At 41.3% G+C, this 19,684-nt stretch overlaps 2 protein-coding genes across 2 annotated transcripts; one reads left to right on the forward strand and one right to left on the reverse strand.

Moving 5' to 3' along the window:
- The first annotated feature begins 507 nt into the window (after positions 1 to 507).
- On the forward strand, positions 508 to 14,009 carry clgn (calmegin). Its single transcript, XM_020596097.1, has 15 exons — positions 508 to 794; positions 4,217 to 4,483; positions 4,643 to 4,716; positions 4,887 to 4,945; positions 5,319 to 5,460; positions 5,631 to 5,712; positions 6,857 to 7,049; positions 8,686 to 8,875; positions 8,987 to 9,100; positions 9,217 to 9,355; positions 9,696 to 9,911; positions 10,073 to 10,189; positions 10,312 to 10,468; positions 10,584 to 10,714; positions 13,608 to 14,009. The coding sequence occupies exons 2-15, from the start codon at positions 4,217 to 4,219 to the stop codon at positions 13,698 to 13,700; spliced, it is 1,974 nt and encodes a 657-aa protein (XP_020451753.1). The 5' UTR covers positions 508 to 794; the 3' UTR covers positions 13,701 to 14,009.
- An 89-nt stretch (positions 14,010 to 14,098) lies between these two features.
- Positions 14,099 to 19,002, reverse strand: scoca (short coiled-coil protein a). The gene is made up of 4 exons (XM_020596095.1): positions 18,807 to 19,002; positions 17,602 to 17,673; positions 17,422 to 17,502; positions 14,099 to 16,871 (listed from the first exon to the last, which is right to left on the reverse strand). Exons 2-4 carry the CDS (start codon positions 17,618 to 17,620, stop codon positions 16,729 to 16,731), a joined length of 243 nt encoding a protein of 80 aa, XP_020451751.1. The 5' UTR covers positions 17,621 to 17,673; positions 18,807 to 19,002; the 3' UTR covers positions 14,099 to 16,728.
- Positions 19,003 to 19,684: the final 682 nt, after the last annotated feature.

Here is a 19,684-nt window from a genome sequence, read left to right on the forward strand (position 1 = left end):
CTCATTCTAAGCTCGTAATATGGAACTTTCCATGTTGTTAAATATTGACAAACTGTTTTGTATTTTGGAGGAATTTTGAAATTTCAGTCATTCAAAAGTTTTATAAAATACAATAACAAAATACTGTATTTTGGAAGTCGTTTGGTAAAGTTATTTATTTAACCTGTTCATATATTTAAACTTTATTTAACCAGTAAATCCGAGTGAAATTAGCAACATTCTTATTGAAGAAGACCTCAAGCTAAGAACAAAGAAAGATACAGAACAATTTACAGTTTAAGCGTGGCGGAGTGCTGGGCAGAGCAGAGTGGATTGATTGGTTTCATGCTAGTGCTGCATTGTGTCTTTAATTAGAGGACTCGAGAATGTTTACTGTATTACTGGAAATGCAGTCTCAAAAATCTAAATAGGCGTAAAATAACAAATATAGTACAACGACGTAAATAAATACCTAACCATTTGTCTTATATATTTTCTTGACAAATTCTATCTCGCGAGCGTGTGCGTCGGTTTCGTTTTGGATGATACGTGAAGGCACCACTCAGGCTCTCCATCTCTATCGGAGTGCACATGCCCATTTGCAAGGGTTTGCTCGCACTAATCAACCGCGCACCGTTATCTGGGCCAAGCTGTCATCTGCTGTCTCTCTTTAACATACAACCGTGTCTTTACGCGGGTTTTGGTGATACTTTCAGCAGACCAAACGTACAAGATACTGTCTCTGGTTTTGTTGTTCAAAGCGGAGAAACGGCTTTTATCGAGGCAATTTCTCAGCAGTTACAAGAAGGCGCAAGGTTTGTTTGTGTGCTCTCATTCATTCTGTCCATCCCTCCCTGTGCGACATCACTGCTAATTTAGCAGGCTAACTGTTGCTATCATTTAATATATGATAACCAGACACTTTCGGCCACTCTACCTTAAATTAATTAGTTGATCATTTTCAGTGCATGTTTTTAATTCCAGATCATGCGTAGTAGGCGGGTTCCTTGTATAAGCCCTTTCATCTACCAGCTAAGCTTATGTTATGCTAACGTTTACTGTGTGTGGTTGGCGCCCCGTCCAGTTAGTTAACGTTAGCTAGCGGAGCAGGTGCAGCAGCCGGAGCCATTCATCTCAGAGTTTGGACATTGCGGTGTTCGGTGGCAGCCATGTTAGCTCCACAACCATGTCCCATGACCTCTTCTTTGTAGTTCTTAGAGCTTTCAGGTATTAGTCTTCTTATAGTGATTATAACTTCAAAATGAGCTTTCTGGCACCGTTTAACTTCAGCTAGAGACCAAGGGATGTTTCCGCAGTGTACTTGGGCTATAACTGTGACGCGATTCGGCTAGTTAAGTTGGAGAGTGGGGCCGCCGGTGATATAACACCGGTTTGTTTTTGACAGTAGGCTACGCATGACAGACAAATCAAGCTACTCTCTGCTCAGGTAATGATGAGCTTGTCGTAATGAAAGCAGAACTGAGATGTCACAGATAACTGTGTAGTTAGACTTTGGCTGCAGCTGGGTTCTTTGGGGAGGCTGCTGCGCAGACTTGAGTTTGCAAGGTTTCTTTCATCCTAATCTCTGTTTAAAAGAATGTAATCTGGTCATCCCCAAAGTACAACAGGTAGACACACAGAGCAGGTTTACATGAGCTGATTAGATTGTCTGATGTTTGTGTGGTTTTACAGTCACCTGACTGGCATTTCTGTAAAACTCCAGATACATGTTGTATTTCAAAGAAGCTTCAGGTTAACATGGCACAGGAGTGTTTTACAGTTGAACATTGTAGCTGTAACTACAATGTCAAATTCTGTTAAACATTTCATCTTGTGTTCCTTTGTCTACTGTGTTGGACCAGCCTCTTACATCAGTGTGATCAATCTGAGTCAGAAGTCAGTTGGCAGGTCATTTCATGTGATGGATCCTTGATTCATTGTCTGTCCGTCCGTGGTAAAAGTAAAGGTCAAAGACCCTCTTTATGTGAAAGCAGGTGGAACTTTCATTAACTATTATGCCACACGAGCAGTTAGCTCTTTTATGGAGTCTAATAAAAGTCATTAGTTTGAATTGGAAGGCAACCAACTGACTAGTCATTTGGGACTTGTAATGTTGCTGGTTGAGAACCACCTCCCACTTATTCATACTGAAGTCAAAAGCCACTTCACTGAGGGCTCCATCCCCTGCACTGATATGAATGCATGTGACCACTTAATATCTTGACAGTATTCTGTGCAGTGAGACGATCCTGCTCAACCCACGACCCTATTCAGGAATCAGCGGTGTAGATAATGGATGGATGGAAAATGTGCTGCTGTGCTGTCTGTTTCATTTTCTGTTGCTCCCAACAAGAGTGAGCAGGTGTGGCCTTATCAGTTGGAGGTCACTCTAGCTGTTGTTACCGTTTGTGGTTGTGTGTGTGTGTGTGTGTGTGTGTGTGTGTGTGTGTGTGTGTGTGTTGGTTAGCAGGATTACGGACAAACAGCCCTAAAAGTAATTTGATTTTGGCTGAAAAAGGTCAAGGTCATAAAAAAATAAAAACAATTTAAAAAAAAGTTTAATCTTTAACATGGGGTAAAGTAAAATATATATTTATATCAGATCTCCACCAAAAGTTTGATTTGATTTATTCTTTCAAGCATGTACAGACAGTTGATATGTCAACACACATAATTTTACACATATCCAACAAATGCTAATCCAATATCAATTTGCTTATACCTAGTACATGCTTGAATGGAGTAGGAAGAAGTCAGACTTATCCAGTCCTACCCCATGACATCATCTTACCATCATTGGTTTGCAAGCAGTATCTCTACATAAATAATTCTCTTCTACACCACACAAGTAATATACTAAAAAATTATAACAGTGTTAACATTCTTGCATAATTACATTCTTAAATAATTATCTTCTACACCGCACAAGTAATATACTAAAGAATTATTACAAAGTGTTAACATTCATACACCACACCCACAATGTTCCATGTAATTAATCATTGAGCCTGCTCTTGCATATATCTTGATTGACACACACCTTTATATTTATATTTAAACTCATCAATTCTATTACTATTTTTTATGTCTACACTTAAATTATTCCATAGTTTTACCCCACTTATGGAAATACAAAATCTTTTTTTGGTTGTACGTATAGCATGAATTTTTAAATTTAACTGACCCCTTAAATTGTATCCCCCTTCCCTTTCATTAAATAGTTTTTGAATTCCACCAGGTAATAAATTGTTCCTGGCTTTATACATAAACACAGCAGTCTTATATCCCACTAAATCAAAAAATTTTAACAATTTAGACTGTATGAAATTTTTGTTGAAATTTGATACGCATGTCTAGGGTGGCACTGGCTATCACCGGACCTAATTTAATCAGGATCTGATCCAGAGATGGCACTGAAAATCCCATTTAACATATTTTCTGCTATAACTTGGCCAATAATGAAGATAGAACCCTGAAATGTTCAGCTAAGATGCACAGTATAGTTGCCTATCATGCCCTAAGAGATGATACAGAACTGATCAGGATCCACGATTGTAGGACACATTATGTGTTCCAGATCTCATTTTTCACAAGGGACCAGTTTGCATTGTGCCTTGGTGGAGGCCCATGCGCTCTCTGAGTGCTCTGGTTTGGTATAATTGATTTCTGAATTGTACCATTATTCAGCAAAACATCTCTACATTTTCATATGCATATTAGCCACACACACACACACACACCAGGATGGTAATCCCATGCATTTACTGCTACAAATTAGGATTGTAGTGAAGAGGGAGGAATGTAATTGTAAAGCTTGTTTTGTGCTCTAGATATGAAAGCACAAATGTTTAAATCCAAGAAATGGTGCCAATGATAATGTGCTCTAGATATGAAAGCACAAATGTTTTTTTCCAAGAAATGGTGCCAATGATAATAATGTGATCTGAAGACACAGGCTCTACATCAGGTAGCACTGGACTAACATGACCTCGTTCATCTCCTTTTTTCTCAAACTCTCACCCTGTCATCCCTCCATCCTTTTTTGCACTTGCATTCTGTTTTTGACCCCCTCTTTTGCACACATGTTGCTCTCTCCATAAATAACATCACCTGCATTTTCCTCTAATCCTGCTCCCCCACACCCTCCCTCCTCCACTGCTTACACCATGCTCATCCTTTATCTCACACTCTGTTCACCGTCCTACCATCACCCGCTCCCTGTCCCCCTCCCCTACAGATGAATTTGGACAGGGGTTGGATGTGGCATGCACTGCTCCTGTCTTACCTGGCTTTGGCAGTGGTAGCCCAAGAGAAGCAGTCAGAGGCTGATGTTTCAGACATCGATGCAAATATGGGCTTAGATGAGGAGGAATTAAAGGTTCTGATGGCTGAGGAGGAGGAGGCAACTGTGATGGATGAAGAACAATCTGATGAGACAGACAGAATGGACACAGCGAGCGTGAAGGATGGCAAAGCTGGAATGGATGAAAATGTCTCCTTCCAGGTCAGGCATGGGTAATGAGCCCAGTAAAGGTAAAAAGGGCAATATAAAGAAAGATGGGTAGAATTAAGTACATCAGACTTTAGAGAATGTTGGAACCCACTGATTTTAGGAAAAGTGGCTTGTTTGACAACTTGAAATTGTCATTTTTGTGTTCCCCAGGTAACATACAAGACTCCTGTTGCCACTGGAGATGTCTATTTTGCAGAGACGTTTGATGATGGGACACTGGACAGGTATTGCCTGAGAAATTTACAAAGTGCTGCTAAAAAAATACAGCATAAATATTTAATACATAGTGGGATACATGAGGCTCTAATGGTATTGAGTGACAGAATCAGTGGTTGAAGTGTGCTTACCTTTTCTTGTTCAGATGCTTAGTGTTTAATGATCTTGATCTCCACAGATGGCACCTGTCAAAGACGGTGAAGGGCGATGCAGATGATGACATCGCCAAATATGATGGTTTGTCATTACTTTCTCCCTCTGCTAACCTAGACTTTATGTGTGATGAGATCTCATGTACAGTATGATGCAAATGAAAAAGATTTTTACAACCATGGGTCTGTTTTTAATCTCTATTGCTTATAATAACACTTTACTTGGCAGCATAATTGCTGAGAAATCAGGTCATGGCACCGCAGCTAGAGACATTAAACGGTGTTTGCGATGTTCTGTTGAGTACACTAAAGCTGTCCCAGCAGAGTGTCTGCAACTACACACCCCAGCAATGAAGCTGTTAAGTAAAATATTGTCATAACCTATAACAGTGGTAGCCATGACCATGAAAATAACACCTGGGTTACTGAGTGTATTTTCTTCTCCTCTCCATCTGTAGGGAAGTGGGCTGTGGAGCAGCTGAAAGAGAACAAGGTTCCAGGAGACCTTGGCCTGGTGCTCAAGTCCCGGGCCAAGCACCATGCCATTGCTGCAATGCTAAACAAACCTTTTGTCTTCCAGAATGAACCTCTGGTCATACAGTGAGTTCCCATGATTACAAACACACATATTGTACCCTCTATTTCATCATGGATTTTTATATCATTGACTGCACTTGACAGTGAATGTGCTTATTCATTATTCAGGCAAGAAGATTATAGGAAAACTGTGCCGAAGACTTGTTGGATTGTTTGTGGTTTTCTGGTTATAGGTACGAGGTGAATTTCCAGGATGGTATCGACTGTGGTGGAGCATACATTAAACTGCTTTCAGACACTGGCAATCTCAATCTGGTTGGTATACGCATCTGTTGTAATCCATTTGTAATGTTTAGAGCATGGGCTGGTACCTGGCAGCCTGTGGGCCACATCTGGCTCACCAAAGTTTTCCATCCAGGATACAATATATTATATTAATATGTATATTAATGAAATCAGAAAATATGAGGAGGAAAAAAATGTTTTCTGGTATTTAGATTATTGAGATTTTGTTTCCCTCAAAACAGCAGTCCGCGGGAGTTTTCCCACTTTGTCTAACTACACCAAACTTTTTTGCTTTTGTTGGGATTAAACTGTCATAAAATACAAAAAGAGACACACTGATCCCTGTGGTAGAAGTAAATGTCTTTGTGAAACTTGATCATTTGAGGAAATTGCGACTGAACAGTGAGTGACAACAGTGCACAGTGAGGTCAGACCGACTTTACCTGCCCTCAGTAATCCCTGTGTCAGGTGATCAGGACATCTGCAGGGTCTTTATGTATCATGGTTCTTAATCAGCTTTCCTGCATTGTTTTGTGTGAAGATGTGTAAATATTGTACATGGATTTGGTCTTGACTGAAGTGCCCGTCCTCAATAGAGCAGCCCCTCCAGTTGAAAGAAGAACCCCCACACCCACACCCAAATGCAGGATGCAATTTGCACACTGGTTTTAGGATATGAATGGAGTGCAGCTTGTGCTGTCTTCATGCAAGAATGGGGACAAACTCATATTCTCATTTAACATTTTATTTTTTTCCACATGCTCTCATTTAACATTTTAACATTTAAGTAGGCCTACAGGTGTTAGTTCACACTGATAAAGAGAAATAAAAATATAATGATAATAACCTAATAATATATAACCTAAATATATATATTTTTTATTTGAAACTCCTGCCCCCACAGTGTCTGCTTAGAAAAATTCTGGCCCTTAGGAAAATATAGTTGATCACCCCTGATTTAGAGTTTTGATGTGCACAGTAACATTTACTTGCATATAGCAGAAACACTACATATTGGCCATTTTATTGGCAGTATTGTGGACTAGTATTGCTGGAAACACAATCCCAACCCTTCAAAGCATTTCTCCTCTATCTGGTGTATGTTTAGTGGACCTGGATAAAGATTGTAAAGATATACTCTTGAATTTGAACTGTTGTTTGTTGTGCATTGCAGGAGCAATTTCATGACCGCACACCCTACACTATCATGTTTGGACCAGACAAGTGTGGCGAAGACTACAAACTGCACTTCATCTTCCGCCATCGGAATCCTCTCAACAAAGACATGGAGGAGAAGCACGCCAAGAGGGCCGACGTCGACCTCAAGAAGTTTTACACTGACAAGAAGACTCACCTCTACACTCTGGGTATGGCTGCGGTTTACAAAGGCAGACAGTAGTGTTTGTTTTTACCCCCGGATGCTTTATTATTAAGTGTAAAGCATTTAACTTCAGTCTTCAGGCTAATGCCACACCAAACTGACAGTCTGCTATGGGCCACCAAATGTAGGAATGGTATTGTCACTGTAATGTAAATGATGCCACACCATAGAAGAAAAGAATGGACCACTAACAAAGACGTGAACAACAAAGCTTTATAATCAAAAAATAAAACTGTTAAAACCATCTCTTGGCCTTGCAAAAGACTCCAGAGATGTTACTGTAACTTCCTGTCTGAGCTTAGACTTCTTCACCATAATGATGTTCAAATTATTACTCGTTTAAAAAGACAGTTGCATGATATGATAATCATTTTACAGACAAAATGTTTAGCCAGAACATGCTTTAACATTTTGCATAAACATCAACACTTTCTGGGTCCCTTGAAAACACCTTGTCTATTATTAATGTGAACGTACATCTATCAGTAATCCATATATTCCCATATTATTAAGGTCGCATGGTCCGAACAGTCCCACCGTATGGTGATATTAGTGTTTGGATCAAAATTCTAAATAGAGATATTAATGCACCAATTACAACTCCAGTATGCTGTATTAGTATCCTATCAGAAGAACAAGATAAACGTTATACAGTACTGTGCAAAAGACTCAGGCCACCATTAAGTTTTGCTGGTTCAGCAAGGTTGTAATGATAATTTATATTTCTCACTCTCTTTAACCAGAAAATACAGGAAATGTTTACATAATATTAAAAAATGTTCAGATCAAAACAGCTTCTACAGTCCAAAGTCAGTATTTAGTGTGACCTCCCTTTGCACTTGGCACAGCTTGAATTCTTTTGGGGACACTCTGTTGAAGTCTTGAAACCATGACAGACCCTGCACCATGTTTCACTGAAGGCTGCTACTCTCGTTCTTCCGCCTCTCTCTAGTCCTTCTTCTCACATACTGTGCATGAGTGGAGCTGGACATTTCCAACTTCACCCATCACTCCACGAGACTCTTCCAGTCTTTGTGAACCTTTGCATATCTCAGGCTTTTCTCCCTGTCCTCCTTCTGAAAAAGTGATTTCTTGGCTGCTGTCCTTCACAAAGGCCATTCCTGATCGGGCTTCTTCGGACTGTAGAAGGATCAATTTGGCAACCAGATGGAGCTGCCAGATGTTGAGCCAGGTGCTTGCTGGATTTCCTCCAGTCTCTCAAAGAAGAAACTCTGAGAAACGTCTCATCATATTTGGACAGTTATCTTGGTCTTTCACTCCTGTTTTTGTCCTTGACCTCTCCAGAGTCTTCAGATTTCTTCAGATCCCAATGTGGGGTTTTCAATTTATTTGCTTTTTTTTTTTTTTTTTTTCCTGACATTTTTGTGTGTGTGTGTTTTTTTTATACTGTGTACATATTTTCTAGTTGTATTCTGGTAAATAAATATGTATTTAACATTCTTAAAATACAACCCTTACACAATACTGTATATCACTGTCAAATATGTATTAGTATGTGACACCATGGGCAGGTAGAACTGCATGTCACAACAAATACCCATTTGCATACTTTTCTGTTCTTCTTAGACCAAAACGTATTCTGTATTTTTCTCTGTTATCAGTCTTGAACCCAGACAACAGTTACGAGATGTTCATCGACCAGTCTAGTGTGAGCCGTGGCAACCTGCTGCATGATGTGGTGCCTCCAGTCAACCCTCCCAAAGAGACAGACGACCCAAATGACTCCAAGCCTGAGGACTGGGATGAGAGGGCCAAGATTCCTGACCCAGAAGCTGTCAAGCCTGATGACTGGTAACTGCAACCTTCATACTAGTACACAGAACAGATTTTGTTGATGAATTGACATTGATTAAATGTCCAGGTCTCAGTTACTGTGGTAAATAACAAATATGGATGTCTCAGGGATGAGGATGCCCCTGCTAAGCTTGAGGATCCTGATGCTGTGAAGCCTGAGGGCTGGCTGGATGATGAACCAGAGTTTGTCTCAGATCCTAACGCTGAGAAACCAGAAGACTGGTAAATAAACACATTCACAACAGTTCTACCAAAACAAGCCCACAGCCAGCCTTTGAATGATGTCACAGTATTTACACAAAAACATGACTTAGCTCTCTGTTCTCCTCTGTGTACAGGGATGAGGAGATGGACGGAGAATGGGAGGCTCCTCAGATTCCTAACCTGGCTTGTGAGACAGCTCCTGGCTGTGGGGAGTGGAAACGTCCCATGATCAATAACCCACAGTACAAGGGCAAGTGGAAAGCCCCTCTAGTGGTATATATATAATATTTGTGTGTGTGTGTGTGTCAAATTCCTCGTGTGTCTGACACACCTGGCCAATAAAGCTGATTCTGATGTTTCTGCTTGGCTGCAGGAAAATCAGCCTGATGTGAAATGACATAGTGGAGCACATGCTCATAGTCTAGGCTGAGATGTTATGCTTTATTCTTGAAAATCCAATCCATCTGGTTGTATCTTTGCTTTAATGATGGTGTGCACTCAGCCAAAAGACTGTATGATGTATTATAAACTGGACAGCCAAGCTGTCCTGCTGGAGATGCTCTGGATCTCTTCCTTCTAATTGTTTCTTCCACATCTTTTATCTTCGCCCAAGGGAGTCTGGAAGCCACGTAAGATCAATAACCCAGACTATTTTGAGGACTTGCAGCCTTTCAGGATGACCTCCTTCAAAGCTCTGGGCTTGGAGTTGTGGTCCATGACCTCGAATATCTACTTTGACAACTTCATTATCACCTCTCACAAGGAGGTGGCCGACCGCTGGGCATCTGACAGCTGGGGGCTGAAGAAACTGGTGGCTAGTGCTAATGAGGTCAGTGTGATGTTTTGTAAGGGCAACAGGAACATAGGGCAGCGCCCTTACACACTTATGTTGTCACTGAGTGTATCTAATTTACTACAGGGCTGTCGGTTTCTGTGAAGGAAAGGCTAGCAAATGCTCTGTGCTCTTGTCTCTCCTCATCCCTCCACCAGCCAGGGATTTTTGCTCAGCTGATGATGGCAGCAGAAGAACGACCATGGCTCTGGGTGATCTACATCCTGACAGTAGGCCTGCCCGTAGGACTGACTGTGCTCTTCTGCTGGCCAAAGGTATGAGGAGCCTGCCATTTTTATGTTACAATACTGATCATACTGTATTTATGATTTACACAAAAGCACACCAGGAAGCCTTCTAAACCTGTTTGGGATCACATCTCCTGTTTGTGTCCAAGAAAGCCGAAGAGGACTACATGTACAAGAAGGTAGATGTGCCCCAGGCTGATATAGAAGAAGAGGAGGAGGAGGAGGAGGAGGATGAAGAGGAGACAGCAGCAGCAGCAGATGAGGAAGACAAAGCAACTGAGGCCACAGAAGGAGCACCAGTGGCAGGTTAGACAGCCTTCTTTTGGTGCTGTGGTGTCCAGAGGATTGATATTAGTACATTGTTCTACGGTAGATTGTTATTCTTCATCCTGACTGATGTTACTTTGACTCTCCCTCTTAGGAGAAGTGACAGGGGAAGCTGAGGAGGAAGAAGAGGCTGATGTCAAAGCGGGAGGGGACAATCTAGAGGCGAGTGATGAAGAGGAGGAGGAAGAGGAAAGCAAAGCTCCTGAAAAAACATTAGGAGATGAGGTTCGTGTTGTTTTGAGTTATGTGCACAGCAGGACGAGCTAATGGTTACACAGTATTCATCTTGCTCAGGATTGTATGTGATGTTTTAGTTGAATGGCATAATTTAGTTTAATTAGTTTAATTAAAGTAAAATGAAAATCTTTTTCAAGTGATAAAAAAATGAATTCAGGATTTCAACTCCTTCAAAATATCTCAGTTCACCTGTTTCATTAAATGACAGATCACAAGTAATATGACAGCAGCTACCAGGAGTCACTTCATCTGCCTGAGTTCCAAAAGTATGAACTGGCAGCCACACTTGTTTCAGCACCTGGTAGAGTAGCAGTCTTCTTACTTCAGGGCTAGAACATCTTGTTCTTGCCATAGGTTTCCCAAAGCCACAGACTTGACAGCTTATTGTTAATGATGTGCTTGTGTTATACTCATGTGACACAAAAAATGAAATACTGTTGGTGTCATGTGGGTCTTTTTAAAACTTAAATGTAATCAAAGTTCTACCAGCACCATAGCTGTGTTTCCACTGTTGGAACCTAACAACTGGTAAACCCCATGCTTTCTTTACTGACTTATCTACAATGTTACAACAGTGAATTATCATCTTGGACATGACCTAAAGCTAAAACACAAAGTGTACGTAGGTTCTAGTATTTCAAAGCAGAAGCAACTCGGTTTATACACGTTTTGCAAACTCTTGCTTGCAAGACTTTTATTCTAACAAAATTAAGTATTGTGTAACAGTTTAAGGATTTCCTTGAATGGTCATATTCTGCAGGCAGTTGTGTTCATGTGAGCTTGCCTGACATCCACCGGTGCCATTGTAAAAGCGGAATGTTTCAACCACACACGGTTTTGTGGATATATTTTCCCTTCTGCTGCTGCACTGTGACCAGAGGATGTGGAGAAAAATACAGGGCCTGAGATTACTTCATGTCCAGGAATGTTCCTGTACAGGAACTTGTTGTTTTACTTGACCAGGTCTAACCTATAAGTAGCTGCCAGTGAAGCCCCTGTGGTGGTGAATGATCAGCTCATCAGTGCTGGATTCCCCCGGAGCACAGTACCTGTTTGTTTTGAGTGGTTGAGGTCATTGAGTCTTCTGCATGTGATGTGTTGCTGGTTAAGACGCAGATTAATGATCCATGATGTTATTGTCGGTGCTATGCTATCCATTGGAATTAATTTCACTACTTTAGGACTGTATGTGGTTGTGTGGTGGAAGACGTAGATTTACTGACCTTGGAGCTACTTGAAAGGGAGTGATGTTTCCACTACTCAGTGGGACTTAACAGTAAGTTTAAAAAAACGTGTTGCATGTCTGTTGATGCCTTGTTTCTGTAAGTTTAGAAAGAATTGTTGTAAGGCTGGCGAAGTTACTAAGTCTGCATTATGCCAGTCAAAATATGGGGTTTCTCAGTTACCTGCTTTGTTTAGATTGTTACACATCGCTTTTCATCTGTACAGATACCATTGTTTATCTATGGAGGAGACATTCATATTAATTAATGCTGTTGTGGTTCGTTGTGCTGTCCACTTTCATATTCTGGCTCGAACATGTCAGGTCGGATTTGAGGTATTGTCATTGTCAAAAATGTAGCTTATTTGTCAGTGTTCTTGTGTTTATGCTTTGTCCAGGCTTCTTGACAAGTCTTGTGTCAAAAAGTGTTCCCTCATCAAGATGTTTCCCCTGTTCAAAACTCGGTTTCATGTACCGCCCCCACCCCCTCAGTGGTTGTAGTTAGGATAATGTTAGGATTCAAGTTACGGGAAACAGATTTTGACACAACACCGGCAGCAGGAGTTGTGCACATTCATGAATTATCTTCTCATTTTTTAGGAAGAGGCTCTTGGGTTTTATCTTTCTGAAATAATTACAGACTATTTGGAGTTATGATGGGTGCAAAGCTAATCTAGAGGTACCCATGATTAAACATTAGATGACTGGAAATGAGCAAAGTGAGCATGGCATGGGCACTTTAATGTATGCCACCAAACAACAACAAACACATTAAGGGTCACTAATGTTAGATGAGGTTCTGGACACAGTGCTTGTGTTGCATTCCTAAATTTTCTGCTGCTGGTTTATCCTGGGATCACCTCAGTAGTTTAGAGAATTTATACAACACTTGCATTTGTTATGACTCAATAAAATCTTAGTTTTACCCTGCATTTGATTCTGTAGTTAATAGTACAAAGGAAATGCTCCTGTTTGGGAAAAAAATCACCCAGTGGTAATGAAAATGTATTCAGAAGACCATTAATAATGCCTTCACCTCACAAATCATGATGCATGGCTTTCTCCTACATTCAAGTACAGTAGTCGATTTTAAAATGTGTCTGCCGATATTGACTTAGAATTTGGTTGTGATGGAACCACGCTCAGTTACAATTCATATGGCCTATACTCAAGACATTGAATACATCTAAATAATGAAATTTAAGGAATGCATTCTGTGTGAGAGGTCTCTGAAATGCTGCTATTGGATGGTGTTCTGTGGCAAAGTGTTCTTGGACCCACAGTGCCACACCTTCATATCCACATGCTCATGGTTAGCCAGTGTGTGGAGATCTGCAGACAACACACTGAACAGTATCAGTCACTCACCTCCTTTCTGTTTAGACTTCTTCATGCCTCTGACTGTATGGCCTTGGCCTAATGTGTAGTCAGTCTGGCTGCTTGTTTTCATTTTCACTGACTGTACTTCTAAGAACAATTGCATATTTCATTCTAGTTAGTGGTTAAAAGGTCTAAAAAATTCAATTTGACCTGACAATATTTTCAGATATCATGCAAGATGGGGCTGAAGCTGTACTTTACCATTTTGGTCGAGTGTAAATGCGAGAGTGATGTTTTATGTCATCCATTAAACTAGGCTTTTCTTGCCTTTTATTTCAGTCCAGTTCCGGCCTGCAGCCAAAGGAGGGAGGAGACATTGCCAAAGACAGCTACAAACAAGCTGTGAGAAAGAGGAGGGTACGGAAAGACTGAAGAGGTGACCCCAACACCTACTGTGTCCTGTGTCCCACGATGGGGTGGAGGTGGGAGGGCCGTCTCTGCTGCTCCCCCCAGTCTAAGCAGAGCAGCATGTAATTCCTCCAAACCACCTGGCAGCCTGCAGTCACCCTGGCTGCCCCATCCATGTCTCCTCCATACCTCAACTACTCCCACCCCATCCTGTATCATTCCTCCTCTCATCTCATCTCATCCCTTCCTTTCTGCTCATTCAGCTATCAAATGAATTCCCTGGAGATTTTGTGCATTTAGCTGTTTTCTTTCCTCCATCCGTCTCCCCTTCTATAAGCCATTGCTGTCAAAACACCTGTCAGCCTAAAAAGCCCCACCTCTGTTCCTGTTCAGCCTATGCTATCAGTCCTCTCTCTGATTATCCTCTACCATAGATGTATGAGTCTGTCTCCTCTGAGACAAAGGCAGCAAAGAGCACCCGCCTGCTGGCCACTCCACTTCATACTATTTTACAGCATATCATAGGGGCCGCATCTCCAAGTTATTCTCATGTCCTTTATGGTAAAGAACATGTTCAAGGTCAGTTTGACCAAGTTCCTTCCTAGTTTGAAATTGTTAGGGTTCTGAGAACAGGCCAGGCTGCGAGGAAAGCTGTTTGTTACTGCTGTGTCAGCATCTCAGCTGAAAAGTCACCTCAGCTTAGGTTTAAAAGATTACCTCTTTAAAGGTGGATGTCCTGTTTAGATTTTAGCTAGTTTGTAAGGAGCAGCAGTTACCGTAGTGTGTTTTCTACTAAGTTATGGTAATTTAAGACTTAGTGCTAGCTAAGCACTCTATTTATTGGTTGTTTAAAATGTTTTATACCAGTATGAAGACAGATTTAATGATGCAGTGTTTTGAGTGACTTGAGGCAGTTTTCTTTATTGAGCTGCCACTGCAGTGTTTGTTCTGATCCTAGGTCAGTTTTTTTAAAAGACAGCAAAAGTAGGCCATTTTGGACAACCCGGCCGTCAGTCGACAGAATAAATATGTTCCTACGGCAAACAGCTGGATAATAAACCCGTGAAGATGTCTCATTCAGTCAGTGCACAGCAGTGCTTTCCTAGAATACAGTTCATATCCTGGATTGTTGTCCGGGGAAGATGTTGATGCTAATTTGTTTTATATTGTCTCAAGCTTTTGTAGTTGTTTTGCCAGACACTGGCAGATATCCCTGTTTACATTTGTTTGCATACATTTCTCTTGAAAATAAAACTATTTAATACAAAAAAACCTTTGTCAAAAGTCTGATCAAATGGGGCATGTTATCTCAACTTGGTGATGTACTTTCTCTTGCTCTTCTTTTGTCTCACTGACAGATGATGACAGAGTGAAGTGATTTCAGGTTTTTATTAAAACAAAAATGTTCAAAGGCAAAGGTGCAGGGTGTGCATAGGTAGGGCATGTTCAGCATTCCGGGAGGAAACTAAAATACTACTGTACAGCTGTTAAAAATAACAAAATAAGCTCAATAAATTACAGCATATACAATATTTAAAGCCTCTTATAATATTTCCTCCACTTCCTTTCCTCCCTTTTCAAACAGCACCGAGTCACTTGAATTACTGCTTTCCAGATATTACTCTACCAGATACTTCAGTCTAAAGGAAATAAAGCCTGTTCAGAATACATTACTTTTCATGTCCTTCCACAATCATCCCTTTGTTTTTACTGGAGGCAGCAAGCCAAGGTCTTGCCGACACACCCTCCACTCTGCTACACATTTTACAGTCAAACCCATTCTCTAGCAGGCCATGGAGTCCTGGCCCGACTCAGCCGATCAATAACACTCAGGCCTCTTTACTGCTGTTGTTGGTGGTGGTGCAGTTAAAGGGGAAAGCATTTCTTTCCTTGCCTCCTCATGTCATTTGCCCATTTCCTCCCCCACCCCCACAACTATTACAGGATAAGGACACAAATGTAATATGCAGGGATTTAGCATATCTGTAGCATTTCCTCTGTCAGTCTTGCTGCACAGCGTGTGCCACAACACTCCCTGATGATGTGATGAACTTAAATGGTTGCAAATAACTTTTAAGTACATAAAGAAAACCTTGTCAAAGTGATTTTAAAAAAAATCAACCACTTGGAGTCAAAACATAACTGACCTACACTTTTATGCCGTGCTAATTTACACAACTTTTAGTTTCTCTGTGCTTATCCTTGTGCTGTTGCTGAGCTCTAGTACCCACCTAGTATCATTAAAATATTAGCAACAGTTTTACAATCTACAAACCATTGATTATTGATGTATTGACTTTTCATTAGATATGTTAACTGCTCAACAAAACGAAAACCATGTAAGAGATGCACATGCCACCTAAATACATTTATTTTCATTTAACACTGTCCAGTTTGCCAACTTTTAAGTGGAGGTCATGCTATCTGTATATATGATGACATCCAAGACCTACCAAGCACTCAGATCCAGCTGACAGGAAATATTTTACCTAATAAATTACAAAATAAACCAGTGTTAACAGTTTGTGTGATATTTCTGGTACGTTTCAGCCCACTTACAGGTCAATCTGAAACAGGAACACTGTCACACAGTTAGGAAACCACAGAAAAGTCAAACCTGCCTTCAAACAGATAACCAAGCCGGCAAAACAAACCTTTTTGTACTTCTCAGTACTCTCAAATTATTTTCCAGAGCACTGAGAAGAACCTCAAGGTACAAATAACCCTTAACCACTTCATACACATACTCTGGTTCTTTTGTGTGTGTGTTAGTGATTAAAGGGTGATATGTAGTAAGGACAGGAAACTGCTGCAACGCAGACCTGCGCCAGACTAGCATGTATCTGAGACAACTGAATGGGTTGTTTATTGAAGGTCAGTTTCTGTTTTAGAATAAACTTAAACGTAGTGTGGACCCAGGTAAACAAGCTCAAACGGTTGCAGAAAACACCCAGGTGTGCTAAGAAAACAAACCCCTCTCCAGATCTCCATGATGAATTTCCTCTCCCAGCCGCTCACCCAGGACTTTGGGTTTTGTTTTATTGAGGGTAGCTCACTTTCGTTTGCTCTTGGTCTCGGTGGTCTGGAAGATGCTAGACGCAGACATGAGGTTCTCGATGTACTGTCCAAGGACCTGGTTCTCAGACTTCAACTTCAGGTTCTCCTCCTTGACTGTATCAACCCGTGCTGACAGGTCTGGAACACAAAAGAAGTCAGCTAAAACACAAGGTTCATCACTGTCAAATAATTCTAGTGATATCCACTTCCCCTGTCCTAGGTTCAGGTTTCCCTAGAGAAGTGGTTTGTACAATGCACTGGAAATCAGAAGTGTTTATAATTGTTGAGAAAGGCCACACTCAAAAGCTGAGTAAAATGTTGCTCTCAGAGGGGCGAGACAAGATGTTCTGATTAAGCATACTTACTCCTTTAGGTTTAATCTACATTCTATAACTAGCTTGTTCGATATCATAGTGATATCAATGCTCAAAAGGGCAAGAAAGACAGACGCGTCTCAGTGACGAGAACAAGAAGAGTGGGTTCTTACCGTTTGTACTAGAACATAGAACCAGAATGTAGACACAAGGAGTGTGAAAGCTTTTAGGTTCACAGTTTTTGGTGCAACTTTACCATCAATTACAGCTTTCAGCAAGTTTTACTCAAAGGTCCAAATGATCCTGTCACAAAATCTATGATCTCTGTTATATAATTTTGCCCCACAGTAAAAAAAGATGTGTGAGTATGTTACCTTCAAGTGTGTGCTGAAGTTCCAAAACCTGATTTATTAACCTCATCTTCTCCTCCATCTCCACCTGGTTCTCCATGTCTCCTGATGTAGACACAAACAGTGATTTACATAGCGGATCACTACCTGATGCCACCCTCACACACTAAATAATTCACACAATTCAGATGTGAGTAAACGCACCTTCTATGTCACAGTTCATGATGAGAAGCTTGTTTTCCTGTTTAGTATGCAGGGCTGCAGATCCACCGTCCACTGAAAAAGACACAGTGACAGAGGCTGAACTTCATGCTACTGACGACAGGGTGGTGTAAGAGAATACACGAATACTGAGGCTGCAGGGTTTTCACAGGGAATTGTGTAGTCATGGTTGGGTGCCACCCACATTCCGACAAGTCTTCTTGGGATCAGTTTACTCAGCTATGTAAACACCCTAAACATCATGTGCTTCTAAACATGCTTCCTGTTGTTTACTCTCAGTCGATGCCATAAAAGCTTGAAAGCTAAGAAATTCTGCTAAACTTGAGAGCTGTTTAAACCGAGTTCTGGCGGGCTCGCCCTGCGTGCCTGGATGTGGTTGACGATGACGGGTGGAGGCAAACACCGCACCCAGGCTGTGGGGTGATGCTGCTGACGACCAGCCTAAGTATCACTGAAATGTCTCTCCTGAGCCAAACACGTCTTTAGACACGAGCAGACTAATTCTGCTGTATCCACAAATATATGTGAGACTGATGCCAAATTACATTAGTTCCTTTATGAAAAAACCACAAATCTCCCATTCACGGCTGAATTTGTGTTAGCACCCTGTGGGCGGTCTGGACCTCTGCTCATCATTAATGCTTTCTCGTAAGTGGGACATCTTTTTTTTTTTGCCTCGGTCGCAGGTTGCTTGGCTAAACGGACCTTCCTCAGCCCGTAAAGATGTTTAAACAACTCTAACATAGCACAAAACGTGTGTATGTCGTTATTAAACCTCCAAATGCAGTACGGAGGCTGCCAGTGACCCTTTCCGGCAAAACAAGCAAATGCACATCGCACACAGACGTCCGATAATTGACGCATGAACATAAGCTATACAAGCTAACTAGATAGCTTTGTGGCTATGTACACCATTGGAGTAGCAACGCGATTACTTCAAATGCGAAGTTAGTATCTCATCAGAAGTAACCAAAACTATTCGGACTAGTTAGTTTCGTATTTAGAAACTATTCTCTGGTAAGTGCATTAACAATGTGTCACAGCATATCGAAGGCTGCTAACAGCTAACTGCTGCTTGCTAGCTTTTCCTTCAAATGGACATGATGAAGCTGGCTGTAATTTAGCTACTCTGCGGTTTCTGTCGCACAGAACAACTAACGTTAGCCCATGTCCGCGTATGAACTCACCTCCAGTAAAGAATGTCTTCTCCGTACAGCGGAGATACCCTGTATACAGACTTGAGACTCGGTAGCGATTATAACTGCACTTCACCCATCAACTTCTGTCATCACGACCTTACTCATTGTATGTGTACGTGACCACACTGACCGACAGGGGGAGCAGTAGCTGCTACTAGTACTGCTGCTTCTACTGTATGAGTGCTACTGCCACTACACAGCTGCAGCAGTCGTAATCCTCAGACGTTCAGTCTTTCCTTCTGATAGCAAACCACACACATGCGCAAACAATCAACTGCACTTGGCAAAGAAATCCTGATCAGCAGGGTCAGCTCGATCAGCTTCGTGTGTGTGTTTGTTTGTGTGCAACTATCCAAATGTCTGTCCATGTCACTGAATGCATACATTACTGGCTGATGTCATCATTCAGTATCTACAGTATGTGTGTGAGTGGGCCACATGCTGCTCTGCTGCTCATTAGCCGAACCAAACCCTGGGCACACCGCTGCTTCTGCCAGTAGCCTTGTATGACCAGTCTATTCTGGTTTGCTTTCTGGCTGCGTGTCTGTTTCCAGCTCTTAACAGTTTATTAATGGGTTAGAACAAGATCTGCCAAGGAGATATGTGAAGACATGGACAGATTATGGCACACAAGGCCCCTGGGCACAAACATGTAAAAGGCTTCCCGCCCTCTGACAAAACCCAGAGATTGAAGGGATTTTGTCTGTTTTTAGTAATTTAGCATCTCTGTGGTTGTTTTGTGCCTGCATTTTGTTGTTTTGCATCTTTGTGGTAATTTTGTGTCTTGTTTTAATCATTATCATCTATATTTACATGTGGTCATTTGGCATCTCTTTATACTGGGATTTACATGTCTTTTTGGTCAT

This window comes from Monopterus albus, unplaced genomic scaffold (genome assembly GCF_001952655.1).
Source record: "Monopterus albus unplaced genomic scaffold, M_albus_1.0 scaffold29.1, whole genome shotgun sequence".
In the NCBI taxonomy this organism is placed as follows: Eukaryota; Metazoa; Chordata; class Actinopteri; order Synbranchiformes; family Synbranchidae; genus Monopterus; species Monopterus albus.

Bases quoted from the DNA above. Each gene is read 5' to 3' on its own strand.
- clgn (XM_020596097.1), top strand. From the start codon at position 4,217: ATGAATTTGGACAGGGGTTGGATGTGGCATGCACTGCTCCTGTCTTAC. The intron at 8,876-8,986 runs GTAACTGCAACC...TGGATGTCTCAG, and splicing joins GCTGTCAAGCCTGATGACTG to GGATGAGGATGCCCCTGCTA. The intron at 10,190-10,311 runs GTATGAGGAGCC...TTTGTGTCCAAG, and splicing joins TGCTCTTCTGCTGGCCAAAG to AAAGCCGAAGAGGACTACAT.
- scoca (XM_020596095.1), bottom strand. The intron at 16,872-17,421 runs GTAACATACTCA...TTTGTGTTCCAG, and splicing joins ACTTCAGCACACACTTGAAG to ACCTGTCAGCACGGGTTGAT.